Raw genomic sequence first — 20,533 nt, forward strand, 5'->3', positions numbered from 1 at the left:
AAAATAGCTCCTCCCCCTTTTTTTAACAGGTGTTTTCTTAATGAAGAAAAGCCCCCTGAGAATATAAGCACTTAAATGGCTTGTTTTATCTTTGCATCCCCAGTGCCAAGCACAGAGTCTTACATACTGTAAGTTCATAATGTTTGTGAATCTAGTCAAATATAATTAGAATCATTTCTCCATCTTCATTCTTCCTGACTTCTCTGCAGCATTTGATACTACTGACTACTTTCTCCTATGGAAACTCTCTCCCATCTGGGTTTTCCTAACATTGATTTCTCCTTCTGCCTTTGTAAGAGGTCTTTCTCCTCCTTAGTCATCTGCTGAACTACTCTGATACATCTCTGACTTCTCCACTCCTTCACAGGTACCTTCCACAGACACCCCGGAGCCTGAGCTCCCAGCTTTTCAGCTTCCCTTTGTGAATTGCCTCCCACCATTAGTTTGTAAGCTCCCTGTCACTCTCTATCCCTAGCACTTAGCAGAGTAAAGGCAGACAGTGGGTGCTTAATAAATGTTTGTTGATTACTGACTTCCAATCTCTTTTACTCATCATCCTCATCATATGACCAAACTGAGGGAATTCTCCAAAGCCTTGTTCTGGGCCTTCTCTATTGTCTCTGTAGTCTCTTGGGATCTCACTAGCTCCCAATGATGCAATTATCATTGCACTGAAATCTAATTCTAAGATCTGTTAAACTAATTCTAGTTTCTCCTCAGCTCCAGAATTGAAGAATATCCAGAATATCATCAACTGTCTATTCAAACTGCATGTTCTCTAGGCATCTCCAGATCAACATGTTCAAAAGAGTACTCATTCTTTCCCCTGACACTCCCCCTTTTCTGAAATGACCTATTCTTTCAAGGATATCACCATTCTTCCTAATGCCCAGGTTTGTAACTTTGTAAATCTCACTTCCCCCACATAGTCCATCAATTGGCAAATCTAGTTTCTCTCTCCTTAACAGCCTTCATCACCTCTCACCTTGACTGTTGCAACAGCCTCTTTTTTGGTCTTATACCTCAAGGCTCTCTCTCCCCATTTTAATCTATCCTCCACATATCACCAAAGTATTCTCCCTAAAGTGCTGTCACTCAATAAATTCCAGTGTTTCCCATTACCACTAAGATTAAATATAAATTCCTCTGTTTAACATTTAAATCCCTTTACAACTTGGCCCCTTCATATCTTTCTATTTTATTACATATTACATTGCTCCACACATGCTATAATTCAGCCATACTAGCCAATTTGCTGCTCTTCAAACAAAATGCTCCATCTCCTGTCACCATGGCTTTAATTCTATTTTCCCTCCTAGTCTATCTTTTGGAATGCCTCACTTCTCCAAGACTCAGTGCAAAAGCAACTCTATACAGGAATCTTTTCCTGATCCCCCTGAATGTTCACTCCCCAAAGTACCTTATTTTCATTTTATAAACATTATATAGATACCTATACATGTGTATGCTGTCCTCTCCCTTAGACTTTAGGCTTTTTGCAGGCACTTTTTAAAATTTATATCCCCAGAACTTAGGTCAATGCCTGGTCCATGATAGAATCTTAATAAATCTTTAATAAATGACTAACTGATAAAGCATTTTATCCATCAAAATGAGCTTAGTCTCACAGATTTTTTCAAACTTTCCTTTCTAAATTTACTACCTTTATAAAGTCACATGGCCATTCAAGCAGAACATGCCAAGTTTGACACTTTGGTACTTCATAAAAACTATTTTAGGTAAAGTAGTTTGAAAATGTATTCTAGAAACTCTTTCTCACAACTGTATTATAATCCTCTTCAACTACATAAACATTCTTTCAAGCTCACTGCAGGTGGAATTTAGCAAAGAAAAATGAGTCAGAATCAGAGTTCTAAGGTTCATTTTTTAAAAGATGAATTCAAAAGAACTACTAATTAAGCAAGGAAACCATTCTACCATTTGGATCTTATTCTACCCAATTAAACAATAACCATTTATTAAGTGCCCACTCTGTGCCAAGCCTTGTGCTATATGCTGGGGATACAAGTTCAAACAATCCATATTTGTAAGGAAGTTATTTTAAATAAAGTAAAAGTTAACTTAATGTGTGTCCTTAACTTTTACAGACAACAACAAGTGAAATGTAAGCAATAGTCTCTTATTCTGTGTACTACATTACCACTATATAAGTAAAAAAGATGAAATTAATAAAGAACTCTTCAAAAAGATTATCTGGAGAGTTTAGGCTCAGGTAGGCAGCCATGTAGTAGGATAAATGATGTTCTAATATGATTTTTGCTTTAACTGGCAAAATACTTCTTTGCACACACACACACACACAAAAACCTTACAACTTTACTATGACTTTTGCTCTCAAGTAGATTGTAACAGTTTTCATTATGAAGTCATTGTAATGGTAATGGTGTTAGACATATTAAAAGAATTGTTGGTGTTAGTCTTTGGTTTTCAAAGAGGGCCAACGATATCACAGTGTAATGCTGTAACTGGTGAGTGAATCAGATTTAAGTGAAACAGATTTGCAGTCATCAGCCTCACCCTCTCTTCCAGGCTCATCAAAGTCCAGTAGCAGGACAAAAGTCAAAGTGACTAGTAATGACCCAGGACACAGTAGATGATCTTGGTGTCTTCAATGTCTCACTGAACTCTACATGCTCCATAGAGCCTCCTGCTTCAGCCACCTTCATGGCTTTGGAACAAATGGTTCTCATCTGCCAATTCTGCCAGGGGAAATCTTCATGTGCTTGGGGTGGACATCCCCCTAACTCACCAACAGGTTTGAGGCCCTTTGTTACCCTCAATCTGGCTTAGCCCATCTACCTGGACTGTTTACCAGGGTGTGGTATGCTACAGCTTTTGGAACCACAGATGAAAGTTGTGTGGACACCAAAGGTAGATAAGTAGCCCTGAAAACAGTTCAGCAAGTCCTCATACCAGAGATGCTAGTCCTCCTTAAACATGCAATATGCCCCTTAAAGACTTAAGAAAAAGCATAATGTGTATGTGTAATAACCAAAATTCCAACGTTAAAAATTTGGCCTATTCCCCAAAGTGTGAGTTTGCCATTAAAGACTAACGATGAGAAATTTATTTTTTTATTTTTGCTCATCTCTTGAAAAGTGGAAAAGACTAAAAAGATTTTTTCTAAACTGTAAGGAATTGCTCCCAATTAAAATTTTTTAGTAAATGTTTATGATTTTTGACTGTTGACTAATAAACTCCCAACAGTCAGAGTTCAGATTTCAAATTCCAACAGATTTTTAGCAATAATGGCACATATGGGCCAATCCTGTAATTTGTCAAATTTATTCTTTCAATAAATTCCCAGATGTTCCATATTCATGAGTTGATGAGTAATTATAAAATAAAGATTAAAATCAAATTAAGTTAAAATATTTCCCAACAGTTTCTGAAGCTCAATATTTTTTAAATAATTATTAGAGTAGAAGCAAAAAAGTCTTCATCTGCATTTTCAGTTATGGCTACACTCTAGCGGATGTAATTGTTTAAAACATACTGATGACCTATAGTCTTTGGTATTATTTGAAAAAGTAATCTGTCAAGTGCATCTGAGAGAAACATTTAAATAGAATAAGTTTTAGAATAAAAAATGCATTTCTATAGTAGGCTGATAGCTTAAATTATGCCATTTCTTCTTACTCTGATAAATATATTCTTGACCTTACCTATTATTACATAGAAGACCACTGCTGAAAATTGCAGTTAACATAGCTATCAAACTTTAATATCATCTTTTATGTTACCAGTGGTGTGATTTTCTTTCATTACCAAGATGGTAAGGATCAAGATAGGAAGACAAATGTGTTGACATATTAGATAACCATATACTGTTTAAAGGACACAAAGGTAGCTTCAAAGGGGAAGAAAGAAACTTCACTTCAGGTCCTCTGTCATGTCATCAATTACAGGTCTGTCACACTAATGACTCAGAAAAAACAGAGGAACAGTGACAATGGGCCCATTCATCTTGCTCTTCTCTGGAGAAGGTACACCTGTATCCCACCTCCTTCGGTCTCTTGCTACCAGCCCCCTCCCCAGCTTTAGCTCTCCATGACAGTTGAGCTGAAAAATGTTACCTATCTATCATCCTTTCTTACTGAAAGGCACCTTGACTGCAGTTAATGACTATAACAAGACCAAACAAGAGACTCCCCTCCCTTTGTATTCTGGTCTTTTGTCATTAGGTTCAATCTATATTGAGAGGGAAAAAACAGAATTAGTTAGTTGACTGTCCTTTAGGTTTTTTTAATTACTATTTAGTGATTTTGTTCTTCTAGTTCATAAACATGAATTCATACCTCCATGTTTATGCCTATTCAAATATATAAGATTTAAATTTAAAGAATTGAAAGTGGTTATCCTTTTTATCTTTTGGAGAAGCATAAACGTTCTGGTGAACAAAAAGTGAACAGAATAATACCATCTACAGATGCAAAGCAGTGAGCTTGATTTCAATTCCTGGGAAAATTCTAGAATAGATCATCCAAAGGATAATGGGCATTTAGAAAAGGAAATTGTGTTGACAAAAAGTCAGCATGGCTTCATCAAGAAAAAAAAAAGTTGTTCCATATCAACCATACTTTTTTTTTTCTTTTAACAAGATTTTTAAACTGCTAGATAAGGCAAACACTTGATAGGTCTACTTTACTTAGATTTTAGCAAAGTATCTGATAAAATTAGTCATGCTATTCTTACAGAAAAGATGAAAAGAGTGGCAGAGTGGACACAGTATTTGACCTGAAGGCAGGGAAATGAGTTTGATGCCAGGCTCAGACACTAAGCAGCTGTACAACCTTCAGCAAGTCACTTAATTCTGTTTGCCTCAATTTCCTCACCTGTAAAAACGAGGTAGTTTGTCTGAATGGCTTCTAAGGCTCCTTCCTGTTTTAAATCTATGATCCAACATAGGTGGGATGAAAGTACGGTAAGGTGTATGGTCAACTGGGTATCATAGTTTAGGAAGGATATTAATAATCTAGAAAATGCCCATAGAAGGACAACTAGAATACTGAAAACTATTGAGTACACATCATATGAGTCTTGGCTGAAAGAAGTGAAGCCTGGAGAGACTCAGAGATAACATGATAGCTGTCTTCAAGTATTTGGAAAGCTTACATGGAATAAGGATTAGACTTTTCTTCTCTGTAGCAGAGGGAAAATCTGGCACCAACAGTTGAAATTGCAAAGTAGCTAATTTAGGTTTGATGTCAGGAAAAGTCTCCTAATGATTTAGCTGTATCTCAAAGTGGAATGGATTGCCACTCAGGAAGTAATGGTTTACTCATTAGAGGTCTTCAAGAAGAAGCTGGATCAATTGATAGTCAACAAGTACTTTTTAAGTGTCTTCTACATGTCAGGAACTCTACTAGGTATTAGAGACACAAGACAAGAATGATACTGTTTCTGAAACTTGTTGGGTATGCTATATAGTTAGGATTCTTTTATGAGTATACATTAGACTAAATGACCACTTAATCATTTCTCAGTTTCAGTTTCTTAGATGTATGGATGGAGTGAAAATAAAATCTCACTTGAAAGTTAAACTATTGAAGCATTTCATTAACAATGTCCAGAAGCAATATTCTCAATGGACAGGCAGTATGGCCTTAGGTGTTTGTATGGCAGATATAAAATTCTCTTTGCAATTGAAAATAGTCTCTTCCAAATAAAATGGCTTGAAGGAGCCCTAAAATGGTTCATTGTATTAAATTGTTGGACAGTATGACAAGGCATTTACTGTTTTTTAATAACTCAGCCATTTTCTTAGCAGATGATGCAGAACCAATTATAGCTATTAGACCAATTTAATCATGAAAAACAAATGACTACTAGATTATAATAGCTTGGCCAATTTCCTGGGTGTTTTCCCGTCAAAGCCAGTCTTATTTTAATTGTTTTTCTTGAATGTTTTGAAGTCCTCTGGATCAGCTTAATTGTACTTCAAATAGGAAGTTTAAATGATTAGAAAGTAGGTTTATTTCTTTTTTGAAAAAAAAAAAGAAATGAAATTTAAAACAATCCTTAGTCTCACGGCAAAGTATTATTTCTTATGTTATCATTTAATATTTTACATTTATAGTTTTTGATTAAAGAAATGGTACATTTTGAAATTTTAAATAACTGTCAGAACTTTTAGGTTACTTGTTTGGGGAAGGCCAGGGAACCAAAATTAAAGATAAATGTGAGAGGAAATTTTCATCAGATATAAAGCATATTACATTTATCACTCTTAAATTAATATTTCTGATTCCAACCACTTTAAAGCTATGCCAGCAATGGTCAAGTGACATGACAACTAATTTTGTGCTCACATAATAAGTTCTTCATTAACATGCTATTATAGGAGTTTGAAAAAGAATAGTATTGCACACAATCTTAATCTGATCTATAAGAGATCCCTCTGATTAATAAATATAGCTAACTGAAAAAAATTAACAGTAAGCTAACTCATTTAAAGTAATAATAGGCTCATGACTCTTTATGTTCTATAAGGCCATTTAACATATATAATAGTAGTTTAGTTAATTCTCCTTCTCTTTGTTGTCTGTTAGGGATTTTCACTACCTACTCCAGGGAAAAAGTCATTCCTCCTTCTTCTTCTTGCCCTGGACTTAATTAAACCATTATTTTTTAAAGTGTACTTAGTAATTTCTTTTAGCTCATACTTGTTTTTTTGGTATTTTCTGGTTGGTCGATGTCTGTATTTTGTACTTGTCCTTGGGTGTGCTCCATCTCTTTCTATCTCTTTGACGTATCATAAGATCATAAGAGATGTAAGTGATTTATCACTCATTTGGCTCCATCCTTTCATTTTACAGAATAAGAGACTGAGGTCCCCAGAAGTCAAGTGGCATGCCCAAGATTCCATAGCTAGTAAGCAGCAAGAACTGAATTTGAACTGAGGCCTTCTGTCTTCAAGTACAATACATTCTTTTCCTTTTGAAAGCTGATTATGGCATGCTCTGTGAGTACGACAGAAAACCAAGACAAGGCTGGCATTTCACTCCTATTACAGGGTCTCAAACACACAAATGTATGAGCCCTGGGAGATGAAATGTGATCAGATTGAACCTGTGATTTTCTTGGTATGAAAAAACCCTAATAAGAAAATTTCTTCGACCAATGCAAATTGACACACACTCTGCAACTAATGGTCTTAGAATGATGCCTGGCCCCAGAGAGGTTAAGTAACTTGCTCAGGATCATAGAGACAATAGATGTTATAGGCAGGGTCTGAACCCAAATTATCTGGTACTGCATCCAATACATTGTTCAGCTTCTCATGACCCCAGGATCAGGGAAATGAAGAGAGCAAGTGAACTTATTGTGAAGAAGAGAGTCCAACAGAAGAAAAAGGAGAAAGAAGAGACATGGTCTGCCAGAGGAAATAAAGCAAATAGTAATCCAGAAAAAAGAAAAGACCTGGTTTCCTCAGTTAGTAGGATGGTTGCATATTAGGTATGTTTGTATCATATATTAGTTTATTTTCAGAAAGTGGTGCTTCAAGGTAGATATCATATTACCAGGATATTTCTACTCTCTCTCTAGATTACTATATGTACTTGCTTAAAATGCCTTATGTTTTCATGGAATAAGATCAAATTAAACCAAGCAAAACAATATTGGTACAGTCATAAGTATTTTTTTCTCTAAACTATTCAGAAGCTTTCTTGAATAGCATTTGCTATATCCATGCAATATAATAACAAAATAGAAAAGAATGGCAAAATATGGATTTCTGTTCCGAAAGCACAGTCCAATAATGGAGACCCTGGGTATGACTAAATGCTCGAATTTAGGGCTTGGAATTTTCCTTTTTTCTGTACATCTTAACATAACATAAAAACCCACCTCAAATAAAATGACTATTTTTTTGTAGTGAAGTAACAAGTGAAATAATTTGTACTCAGAATGAAAACACATGGAATCATTTTTTGATGATTAATACTATAAGCTTTGCTTAAACTATAAAAATTTGAGTCATAGGGAACCGAGATGGCAGCAGGAAAGCAGGGACTTGCTTAAGGTTCTCCCCAAATCCCTCCAAACACATGTAAAAAATGGCTCTGAATGAATTCTAGAGCTGCAGAACCCACAAAACAGCAGAGGGAAACAGATCTTCAGCCCAGGACAGCCTGGATGGTCACCAGGAAGGGTCTATCACACAGTGATGAGAGTGTAGGGCAACCCAGCATGGGCCATGCCAGGACAGACCAGACCAGGAGTCAGCCAGCTAGAACAGGCCTTGGGGCCATGAAACAGTGAGCTGTGGCAGTTACCAGACTTCTCAACCCACAAACGCCAAAGGGCAGGTTAGGGAAACTGCAGGATTGAGTTCAGAGCAGTCCGGCCACCAGCTTCGGGAGTGGAGGAGGTCCTGCAGTGGTGGTGGTAGTAGCAGCAAGAAGTTCCTGAGGCTGCCTCCAGAGTGCCAGTGCCAGCAGCTTCCCAAGTCCCTGGCTCACACGGCGGGAGGAATTTAGCAGCAGATCAGAGTGGGAATGCAAGGAACGCAGGCAGATTCTCTTCCCGTGCCCTGCTTGGATCTGAATTGCTGTCCTGGTTGGCGGTTCTTGGGGGAGGAGGAGCACTGCTGTGAGAGAGGCTGGGGAGATGATGGAGTAGAAGTAGCTCTGAAAACAGCAGTGCTTGGACCCTAAAGCTTGGGACAAAGTACTCTTTACAAACAGTCATATCCTGACAAAAAGCTCAAGGGTCCAGTAGTTGGCTGGCAACATGAACAGGCAGCAAAAACAAACTCACACTGAAACTCAAACTCTAGATTCCTTTTCTGGTGACAAAGAAGATCAAATCATATAGCCAGAAGAAGTCAACAAAGTCAAAGAGCCTACATCAAAAGCCTCCAAAAAAGATATGAATTGGACTCAGGCCATGGAAGAGCTCAAAAAGGATTTGGAAAAGCAAGTAAGAGAAGTAGAGGAAAAATAAGAGAAATGAGAGGGCTGTAAGAAAATCGTGAAAAACAAGTCAATGACTTGCTAAAGGAGACCCAAAAAAATACTGAAGAAAATGACACTTTAAAGATAGACTAACCCAAATGGCAAAAGAGCTCCAGAAAGCCAATGAGGAGAAGAATGCCTTGAAAGGCAGAATTAGCCAAATGGAAAAGGAGGTCCAAAACACCACTGAAGAAAATAACCACCTTAGAAATTAGATTGGAGCAAGTGGAGGCTAGTGACTTTATGAGTAATCAAGACATTATAAAACAGAACCAAAGGAATGAAAAAATGGAAGACAATGTCAAATATCTCATTGGAAAAACCACTGACCTGGAGAATAGAACCAGGAGAGATAATTTAAAAATTATTGGACTACCTGAAAGTCATGAGCAAAAAAAGAGTCAAGAAATTATCAAGGAGAACTGCCCTCATATTCTAGAGCCAGAAGCTAAAATAGAAAGTGAAAGAATCGGGAGCTCACGGAGCTCATTCCCACAGCAGTGGTGGCGAGTGACTCTGGGCCAGCCCTTTTTCTGAGCTCCCAGGCTGAACCTAGATGTTGATGAGGCACCTACAGCCAGGGAAACTAATGTGATCTGCCCAATATGACATAGGGAGTCAGTTTCAGAGGCAGGATTCGAATCCAGGTTCTCCTATGCTCCAGTCAATGTGCTCTTTCCACCATAGCAGGACAAATACTCATCATGACAAATATGTGGAGGAACAAGGAAGGCTGGAGCCAAGTTCTAAAGGGCCCCAGCTGCCGAGCTAAGAAGTTCATATTTCATCCATCTCCCACTGTTTATCCAGTATTTTGCCCATTTATCTGGCAGGGAGGGTAGATTCAGATGCCCTGGGAGTGGGAAGTGCTAAGTTCCTGGTGTTTCCCCCACAATTCTGCCCTGGGGCTCCTGGCTTACACAAGGAGGGAAAGGATTCAGACAAAGCATTTTGCCTAACCTCAGGGTCCTCTGGGGAGACTCCTAGCATGCGTCCCCCAACATCTAGACCCACCAGCCGGCAGGGGAACGAGGCACAAAATACTGCTGGAGAAGCACAAGAAATCCTTCTAAGCACGAATCTCAATGGTCTGGGGAATCAATCATGTCTGATACTCCTGCCCTGGCCTGTATTTAGAAAGCAAGCCTCTCTCACAGGATTATCACAGCCAATCAAGTCTCCACAGCCTGAGCGGAGGCACCCCTTTTCAAGAAATGCCCTTGTCCTGGACCTCCATTACTATAATTACACAGCTAAGCAAGATTAATGGATTCCCAGGGAAAATTCCTCAGGAATTAATGACTTATTAACAGGAGAGGGGGCCATAGCCAGCCAGAGGGTGATGGTGAATCATTAAAAAGCCTCTTAATAAGAAACCACTCCCCCCCCATTTGTTCATTAAAATGTGCTAATTGAAAACCCCAAGAAAAAAAAAAGAAAGTGAAAGAATCCACCAATCACCTCCTGAAAAAGATCCCAAGAAGAAAACTCCTAGGAATATTGTTGACAAATTCCAGAGTTCCCAGGTCAAGGAGAAAATATTGCAAGCAGCCAGAAAGAAACAATTTGAGTATTGTGGAAACACAATAAGAATACCACAAGATCTAGCAGCTTCTACATTAAGGGATCAAAGGGCTTGGAATATGATATTCCAGAGGTCAAAGGAGCTAGGATTAAAACCAAGAATCACCTACCCAGCAAAACTGAGTATCATGCTCCAAGGCAAAACATGGATTTTCAATAAAATAGAGGATTTTCAAGCTTTCTCAATGAAAAGACCAGAGCTGAATAGAAAATTTGATTTCCAAATACAAGAATCAAAAAAATCATGAAAAGGTAAACAAGAAAGAGAATTCATATGGGACTTACTAAAGTTGAACTGTTATGTTTACATTACTACATGAAAAGATGATATGTGTAATTCAGGAGACCTTTCTCAGTATTAGGGGAGTTGAAGGGAATGTAGACAGAGGGCAAAGGAAGAGTTGAATATTAAGGGATCATATCTAAAAAAAATGAAATACATTTAAGGGCTGAGAGAGGAATATATTTAGAGAGGGAGAAAAGGAGAGATAGAATGGGGTAAATTATCTCACATAAAAGTGGAAAGAAAAAGCAGTTCTGTTGGAAGGGAAGAGGGGGCAGGTGAGGGTGAATGAGTGCATCTTGCTCTCATTGGATTCAACTTGAGGAGGGAATAACATACACACTCAATTGGATATCTTACTCCACAGGAAAGTAAGTGGAAGGCGATAAAAAAAGGGGGGATGATAGAAGGTAGGGCAGATAGGGGGAGGAGGTAATCAAAAGCAAACACATTTGAAAAGGGACAGGGTCAAGGGAGAAAATTGAATAAAGGGGGACAGGATAGGATGGAAGAAAATATTTAGGCTTTCACAACATGAGCATTGTGGAAGTGTTTTGCATAATGATATATGTGTGATCTATGTTGAATTGCTTGCCTTCCTAGGGAGGGTGTGTGGGAAGGGAAGAGGGGAGAGAATTTGGAACTCAAAGTTTTAAAAGCAGATGCTTAAAAATATTAATGTTTTTTACATGCAGCTGGGAAACAAGATATATAGGGAATGGGGCACAGAAATCTATCCTGCCCTACCAGAAAGTAAGGGGATGGGGGGTGGGGTGAGAGAGGGGAGGGCTGACTGGGGAATGAGGCAATCAAAATATATGCCATCTTGGAATAGGGGGGAGGGTAGAAATGGGAAGAAAATTTGTAACTCAAAATCTTGCAGAAATCGATGTGGAAAACTAAAATATTAAATAAAATATATACAGAAAAAAAGTTTGAGTCATATGATTTGCAAAGAGACTTAATGATTTGTATAACATACATAGACGCTACTTGCTTGTTTCCCTCAGGTTGGGTAAAAATTACTATGTTCTGCTGAGTAATAAATCACAGGGGGGAAAAAGGAGATTCACTTTTGTTATTATATTTCAGAAATAACCCATCATTAGTGTGGTCTTCCAGCATTGCATTATCTAGTGGTATTCCATTGCAATAGAGCTTATTATTTCATGGATTCAAATAAATAAGAGCAAAATTATATCTCCACAAAGATAAATATAGTGATATTTCAACTAAAACAAGTCTCTCTCTAAGCCTCTGGCAACAAAGCTTCTGGTATCAAAGTCAATGTAGGTGATCTCTCATCATAATCGCCTGAATGAATTTCAATGCAGAAGCTGCAACAGCGGCTGAGCCAGTTCAACACCACAACATGGCCAAGGTCTTTAGTACTGTCATTGTCAACATCTTCATCACAGCTTTAGGGGCCTGGAATATGGGGCAACCTTTGGCCATACCCAGACCCTACTGGATCCAGCCTGGGACCCAAGGGAGAGCCCTGGAGGTCCTGCTTCCATTTGACTTTTGCCAGCTCTGAGGACCTCTCTGGACGTCAGCAGGCCTTCCCACAGCATTTGGGAAGGCTCCTAAAATAGTAATGTTAGTTCCCAACACAAAGTCAAATGCTAAAGTACATTTGGTTCTGATGGTCAAAGTGAATTTTATATTGGTGCCTGTGGATGTGCTGTGCCCAGACTGGAGGATACTGTCAATTTTTCTGGTACCATTCCTCCAAAATCCAGGACTCCAATATGAGGTACATGAGTGTGAGGTTACTGCCTCCAACTCAGCTGTCTCCTTTTCTCTGTTCCACATATTTTTTTTTCTTTGTAAAGAGAAAAGAGTAATCTCCAAGCATAAAGTTATCTGCTAAGCCAAGTGGTAACAGAAGTTATGGAGAACTGAAAATGTCACTTCCTCAGGAACAGTCATCACAAGGGCAGAGAACAGTTAAGGTAAAATCACATCCCAGGACCTACATGGCCTAGTCTCTAAAACACGAAATCCCATGCAATCAGGGGCTATGATCCCAGAGCTATAACTAGGAATTCTGGTACATAGGGCAAATTCAGTTGGAATGGTACAGATCTTCAGATACAAAATCCTATGGTTCAGGAGACAGAATGTCATGGGTAGTCACCTTGAAAGGAGTTTCATGGGTAGTTTGCACCAGATGGAATGAAGTCCCACTGGGAAAGTGCTAAGTCCACCCACCAGAGAATCCACTCTGACTCAGAACTACCTCCACCTATCCAACAACCAAGAGGAGAAGGAATGAGGAACGTGCAGGTGGGAGACGGGTGGCAGTGGCATAGGAGAAGATACTCCCATGGTGATGGAAATCTGGACATGGCAACCTAGGGCTGCTGAAAGAGTAGGATTGGTTAAGTGGTACAAGGATAACTAAAGAACATGAAAAATTCTGGCAAACCAGCCAGAAGAGTAGGATGGGTTGAAGAGAAAGATCGCTCCCAAGATGGCTAATAACTGATTAGGAAGGGAACAAGAATGTATTCCTCAATGGGAATTCACCTCCTATGGACTTTGGAAAGATACTCTCCTACTGATGGCTACTGAACTCCATGGGGAGAACCCCTGTGAGGAAGAAGTCTGCCCCACCCATTGCCAAATGCCAGAGCTTAAAGGAAGATCATTGGTGACTTTACCACAGTTGGCATTCTATATGTCCCTTCTCAGCCTCTGAGGAGTCAGGGAACCAGTCTCACTCACAAGCAAAGGAAGGAGGGTTTCATCCAAGGTAAAACTGGAAGAGAACCTATATTCCAGCATATGCCTCCTGTATTCTTGCACACTTCACCTTCAGTCCAAGGAAGTTGGTCTCTTACTCTGCCCCAATCCATCTCCATTCTTGCTGATCCACCATAGCCAGGTCCCATTTGCCAGATCATTCAGGCTGGCTATTTACAGTCAGATCTTCCCCACCTACCTAGATCCCCACAGTCCTCACCACATGGCCTTGCCCATTCCAGACTAATTTTCCCTCTGGTCCGAACTTGTACTCCTTTTTGACTCCACCCTAGACACCCACTCACTGACCAATGTAAATGATTATCATGGAATATGGTAAATGGATATTAACACCTTTCTTTACTTTGTCCTATAGAGATTATATTCCTACCTCAGAATTATCATTGGTCCAAGGTTGGCCTCCTCCCCCCTTGGAATGGATTCTGAAAGCCCACCTTTATGTTCTGCTATCTACAGATAAAAACCGCTGAGCTATACAGCAACAACAATATATACCAACTCACTCAACTTTCTCTTCTTGATAATTAACTGTAGCATAGAACCCTATCAATGCAACTTGTGTTGTGTTTAGGAAATCAATAAACATATGCTTCCATTTTCAGAGGATGGAGAAAAAACAGTATGTTAGCAATTCTATATGTTTTTCTTCTAAAGGAATACCACAAAAAACAGCTTAAGGTCAGTACCTTTGAGTAAGAAATTACCACCAGCTTCCTTAAGAAATGAACCTACTCTGTGCTCTACGTGTCACATATACTTCCTTCACAAAGCCTGGCCTGATTGTCCTCAGTATTAGTTCTATGTTGCATTTGTAGTTTGTGTGTCCTATATCTACTCATCTGAGCTCATGCATCCTCCCCAAGTAAAAGGTAAGCTCCTTGAGGACAGGAAATGTCTCATTTTTGTCACTGGGTGCCTGGGACCCAACATAGTGCATGGCACTTATTGTAACTGTTTGCTGATTGATCAGTTGTTTTGCTTCTAAATTCAAAAGTGCCTCCATTTTCCATTTAGCTTTCGAGGAATATATTTCTAGAATGAGAGAAAGCTATTTATGCATATATATGGAAAAATAATCTTATTAGAAATAAACTTTGTGAACTATAGACATAGAACATGCTATAACCCACCAAATGCCTTATGGGTGGGCTTTGCTTAAAGTCTTATCTTTGATGTAAAGTAGAATAGTTCAGTGCTGAAGAGGGGGCAGGAGATGTCTGAGTAAATGTGGCATAAATGTAAAAAGCAATAATAATATTTTTTAATAAGCCCAAATAATACCATCCTCCACATTCCAAAGAATTTGGCACAATGGATTTGAAACATGTACCACGTGTAAGTTTTGGAATAGACCCTTTTAAAAAGTGTGAGCCTACAGACCATATTTACCTTTTCAATATGTATGCTAAGTTATGCATTTTAAAAAGATGAGTGGGAAAAAAAGGCTTAAGTTGGCTTTCCATTTCAGAAGGAAATAATTTTTTTCTAAAAACCTTCCCAGATCACAAAAAGTTTTTGAGTTCTTTTGTTTAGAACAGATTTTACATTTCAAGAAGATTTAAATCAAAAGTGCAGTTACTAAAGTAATATATCTTTATCTAAACTAGCACTTTATCATCATGGCTCCTTCATAGTCAGGGACATAAAAGCTCTCCTCTTTCACAAGGCGAATACCATCATTACTTGTTATCCAAGTAAATTAGACTTATATTTTACAAACAACCACTCGGAGCATCTTGGAAATCCAAGCAATACAGTCACTCTATAACTAAGAATAACACAGAACGTCAGAGTCAATTATTAGATAAGGACTTTTTCAGAAGGCAAGATGAAATACTTTTCTTAACAAGATTAGCAAAAAAAAAAAAAGAAAACTTGAAATTTTAAAAAGGATGAACTATCAAGCTCAATGAATGTTTAAAAGTTAGTGATTATCTCATAATTTCCTTTGGATAAAGAATAATTTGTTATTAATCAATAAATTTTAATTAATCTAAATTCTTACATATCTGCAAATTAGATTATCTAAAACAGATTTTGCAAACATTACAACAGAAAATAAAAGGAATAATCAATTTTTGGATAAGTTTCAATACGTCAACATGGTGGAGTAGTTAGAGTATTAGTACTAGATAGGAAGATCTCCAGCTCTTAGGAGGGGTGTGATCCTGCGTGATCACTTCCCCCTGAGCCTCTCAGTTTTCTCATCCACAAAATGGTAATAATGATAGCACCAACCTTACAGAATTGTGAGGATCAAGAGATAGAGTCTCTATAAAATGCTTTGCAAATCTTAATGCACTAAACAAATGTAAGTTATTACTATATTATTTATAAGGAGTTATCTTTGATAATGAAGTATTGTTCTCAATAACTTCATTGCTTTTTAAATACTGAAATCACAAAGTAATAAGGTGTACAATATTTTAGAATAACTAGATTGCCATCCCTTAGAAAAATAGAGGGAAGAATGCATGATCTTTCCCTGGCCTTCCATCTCTCCAGTCATTAATAAATGACTGGCAAAGTTGCTTTTGCCTTTCATCTATGTGACAATGCCTTATGTGGCCCTACATGGAAACCACTCTGTAGCTATGCAGTCTTTTCTAGAAGATCTCCAAGGAAGATTCTGTAGTTAACCTCAATTTTTCACTTTCAGAATATACTGACAAAGAACTGGGAAAGCAGTGGGGTGGTTGTACATAACAGTATGACCGTTTATGGAAAATGGTGTTAGCTGAGCTTGACCCTCTTCCTGGTGCCACTCCCAAATCTTAGGGTATCTCTGTGACCCTCTGGGCTGATTCTGATCTGTGGGAGCCTATGGTAGACTAAGGGAACTGTTCACATGTGGACCCATTAGTCTCATTCTGTCCAAGAAGTTCCTCTAGGATTCCAGTCCAGTCAATGATGATCAGATCATAGGGAGATACAACTCTAATTAGTATCTACCCAAAACATATAAAAACCAATGAGACCTCTAGCCAACAGCTTCCATCACCCATGCCCTAAGCACATAATTAGCACTCAGTGGACTTCTCAGGTAAGATACATGCCAGGTTCCTCAAAACCTTCAGCAGTCCTAGAGTATTCCAAGGGTTTGGGTGTGGGGAGGGTCTCAGCCCACTTGGAGTCTCAAAGGTATGATGCAGAGACAGGCCTAGTTTGGATACTATGAGTCAGACTCTTGGAAGTGGCAAAATGTCCACTGTATTTTGCCTTTGGTAGAGTAAGAGTAGGGCATTTAAGAGGCCACTTGATATAGAAATATAAAACCATGATATGGTGGATTGATACGCAGAGTCAGGAAGTCTTGGGTTTAAAACTTGCTGCTGAGATGCATGGAGTTTCTCCCAGAGTCTAGTCTATCCTTGCTGTGCTCCACAAAGACCTGCCAGTAAGGACAGTGAAAGGAAAGGTATCAACAACAGAAGGGACGGTTTTCTCCTGAGTCCATGCACCAGAAGCACAGAGAAGCTCCACAACCTTGTGTCCAAAGAAGCTAGTCATGGCAGCAGCTGACAGCCACTCAGTTCAGCAAAGTAATTCTGAAGACAGCCCAAGGAAACAGCAGAGCACAGTGCCAAGCACACGACAGGCCATGAATGTAAGACCAAATGGGAGCAGGCCCAGTGGGAGTTAAGTAATGACATCTCCAGAAAAGACAAGCTGCCCTGTAGCCAGAAAGGTATGAGTTGCCCTTCCATGCTTGTGTCCTGACTTCACACATTGTCTCTATGTGTGTGTTCCTTCACCTGTGTGGCTTGGCCTCACCCAATCTCTGCACATGTACCCCAATCATATATGATCCTTATTTGTAGGCCTCTGCACCTATGTTCCATGAATATCTATTCATCCCACTAAAAGACAGGGTGTTACCCTTAAAAGAAATAAAAACACAAAATTCAGCAATTCAAAAACATTTATGAAGCAACTATGTGCAAAGAGCTCTGTTCTATGTTTGGAAGATAAAAGAAAAATGAATAATATGCAAAAACTTTCATAATCACCCTTTTTCCTTACTGGAAAAAAACTCTTTTCATTTAATATTTTGTGCCTTCTATATAACTTCACTGCTAATTGAGTAAGTCACTTAATTCCATGTTCCTCATATGCAAAATGCAATGATTAGACTAGGCAATCTAGCTCTTATTTTATGACCCATGACCTATAATTTTAATTCTCATAGCTCAAAATATTGATATTCTGCTGATCATAATTGAACACATTTAGTAATTGCCTCTTTAAAATATCTAATGCTCAAGTTTTTTTCAAAGATATTCTCCTAAAAATTAATGCGACAAATTATTTTATCTTCTTTAATTAACTTTTTGTTAAGATTTTTTTTTTGGTGAAACAATGTATTCAAGATTTTCTGAGATGCTGAAAAGACAATATCAAAAACATCTTTTCTCTGATTTTCTTCCATTGACTTCTTATAATTTCATCTAGTCAGGGACAATTCCCATTCTAGAAAATAAACTAAAAGCTTGGATTCAACACTATCCAATGCTCTGCAAATTCCCTGGGGCAGAGGGTCTGATCCATGTTCAAGGTGCTAATAAATACAAAGATGAAAAATGACAAATTTCCTACTTTTAAAGAGCATAAGAACATATAATTATAAATTAATGTAGAATGTAATTAAGTAAACAGGAGATGTCAGAGTGGGAAATTTTTTGAGGAGGAAGGCTGATCACTTTAAGTTGGAGGGTTCAGGGAAAGTAGTTAAACTGAGCCTTAAATGAGAAAAAAAATTTCAATTGGTTAAGTGTTGGGACAAAGCCATTTGAGGCATTGATGATGGCATCTGAGAGGTGGCATATGGGCCAAATGAGTGGAGACAGAAGGTGAGATGGGATTGGGAAATACTGAGTAATCCAATTTTTCTGAAACAGAGCAAGGGAAGAGAGAACATGAGAGTTGGACAGGAAATTAGAAATCATCCAGTTTAACTCAGATAAGAAGAAGTAAACACAACCTGATCAAGAAATTAAGGACCACAGCTGGGATTTGAACACAGTTCTTCTGACCATGAATACAGTTTTTTTTTCCACTGCACTACATACTCTCGTGACTAGTATGAATTAAGACTTGAAAGTTTTATCCAGATTACGAAGGACCTTAAAATAAAGCCTAAGGAGTTTGGATTTTATCCAGTGTTATCCCAGATCAGGTTACATCAGTAAGTAACTATGTAGCTAACCATATAATTTATACTTTTAAAAGATACACAGTCATTTGAAATCATTGAAAATTCATTAATGACTATAAAAATATATGTAACTCAATATGCATACACCAAATGATATTCATAACATTTTTTCAGGCTTATTTGTCTTTGTCAGTTCAAGAAAAACATTTTATCATTTGATTCATCATAACATACAATCAGTTTATTTAGGACATTGAACTGCATCACTAAAGCCGTATTTCTCAAATACCTTACCTTTGGCACAGGGGAGGAGAAGTTATTGAGCATGTAAGGTTTAACATGAGAAGCTACTATGGATTATAGCAAAATTTCTACAAATTAAGTTGTTATAACTAATCCTGCAAGGGAGAAGTAGTTATATAATCACATAGAACTCATTCTTGAAAGAGTTTCTTTTAAGGAAAATAAAAATGTTTCACCATCACAAAATTAACCAGGCAAAGAAAAACTAAAGAACTATTTTATGCCCCCTCATCAGTTAACAAGATGAAAAAAAGGCTATCATGAATCATATTTTTAAAATCCTACAGACTTATTTTAGTTTCTTTTTGATTATTATAAAGTCCGGAGGCATAAAAGCAGTCTTTGTTGGTTAAGATTCTCAAAGTAGCAAAGTTCCCAAAAAATAAGCAGTGTTCCATTAATTGACTAAGCTATGATTTCCTTTGAATCAATGCATCATTTCAACAAAGTAGCAACGTGAGAAACAGCTAACCTTTCTACATAAATATTTACACCTACAAAAATACTGTGATACATTTGAATAATTCTTACACAATTCGAGATCAGTGAATTATAAAGCCTTCCTCTCCCGCCTCTAGTTTTGACAATCATCAAACACAAAATCAAAGCACAGTAAATCCTAAATTTCTGGCAAGAACTCTAAAACTATGTCATAACTGAACATAAAGCATTATTGACATACCTCATAAGTTCCAGGACCAGGAGTTATATTCTTAGGTTCCACAAAGCGCTTTTCTTTCTTAAGAAATAAGGACAGTTTAGGAGATGTCTTGAAAATTGGATCGTAGGAAGCAGGTCCTATGGAGAAACACACAAAGAACTCAGTAAGTAAAGGATGATTTTTAATCACCTAAAAATTGATCTTAAATTCATATATTTCCATTATTTTTTCTTAACATTAAACAATGAATATCAGTATAACCACGCTTAATAACTATTTACATTTAAAGTAATTTGTTTCAATGCATTGTTTCAGTAACAACCCCTAAATTCTCAGCAGGACTCTGCTCCTCCATTCTTAGTGCCTTTTTCTCCTATAGCTATGGTACCTTCACACTCCGTTCTTCTGCTTCTACTTTTTTCACTTTGTATTATTTCAATAAAGACTTTCCCAGATTTCTCTGCATACCTTATATGTATCCAACTTAATCATATCATAATACTCCACTGCATTGAGTTCCACAATGTATTCCAATGATTTGTGTGTGTTTTATTTCTTCTTTTTTTTAAAAAAAAATATTTTAGACTCAAACACCAGAACACAAATACAGAATAGAGAAAAGAAACAAAAACATATACACTTAAATACTGGAACTAAAATAAAAAGTAAGAAAGAAAACAAAGCATGTCATGTGCATAATAGAACATAAGAGAAGCTTCAAAATATGTAACACTAAATTTTCATTTCAAGAAAGACTGTATGATAAATAATATACGTTGTGTTGAGAATTGTCCATC

At 37.6% G+C, this 20,533-nt stretch overlaps 1 protein-coding gene across 1 annotated transcript in view; it reads right to left on the reverse strand.

The window, feature by feature from the left end:
* The window catches only part of STPG2 (sperm tail PG-rich repeat containing 2), a 655,681-nt gene that overhangs the window by 239,696 nt on the left and 395,452 nt on the right, over positions 1–20,533 (reverse strand). Inside the window, exon 13 of the mRNA XM_036765397.1 lies at positions 19,758–19,873. Within this exon, the coding sequence (XP_036621292.1) occupies positions 19,758–19,873 (116 nt within the window). The remainder of the gene's footprint in view (positions 1–19,757; positions 19,874–20,533) is intronic.

This window comes from Trichosurus vulpecula, chromosome 6 (assembly GCF_011100635.1).
Source record: "Trichosurus vulpecula isolate mTriVul1 chromosome 6, mTriVul1.pri, whole genome shotgun sequence".
In the NCBI taxonomy this organism is placed as follows: Eukaryota; Metazoa; Chordata; class Mammalia; order Diprotodontia; family Phalangeridae; genus Trichosurus; species Trichosurus vulpecula.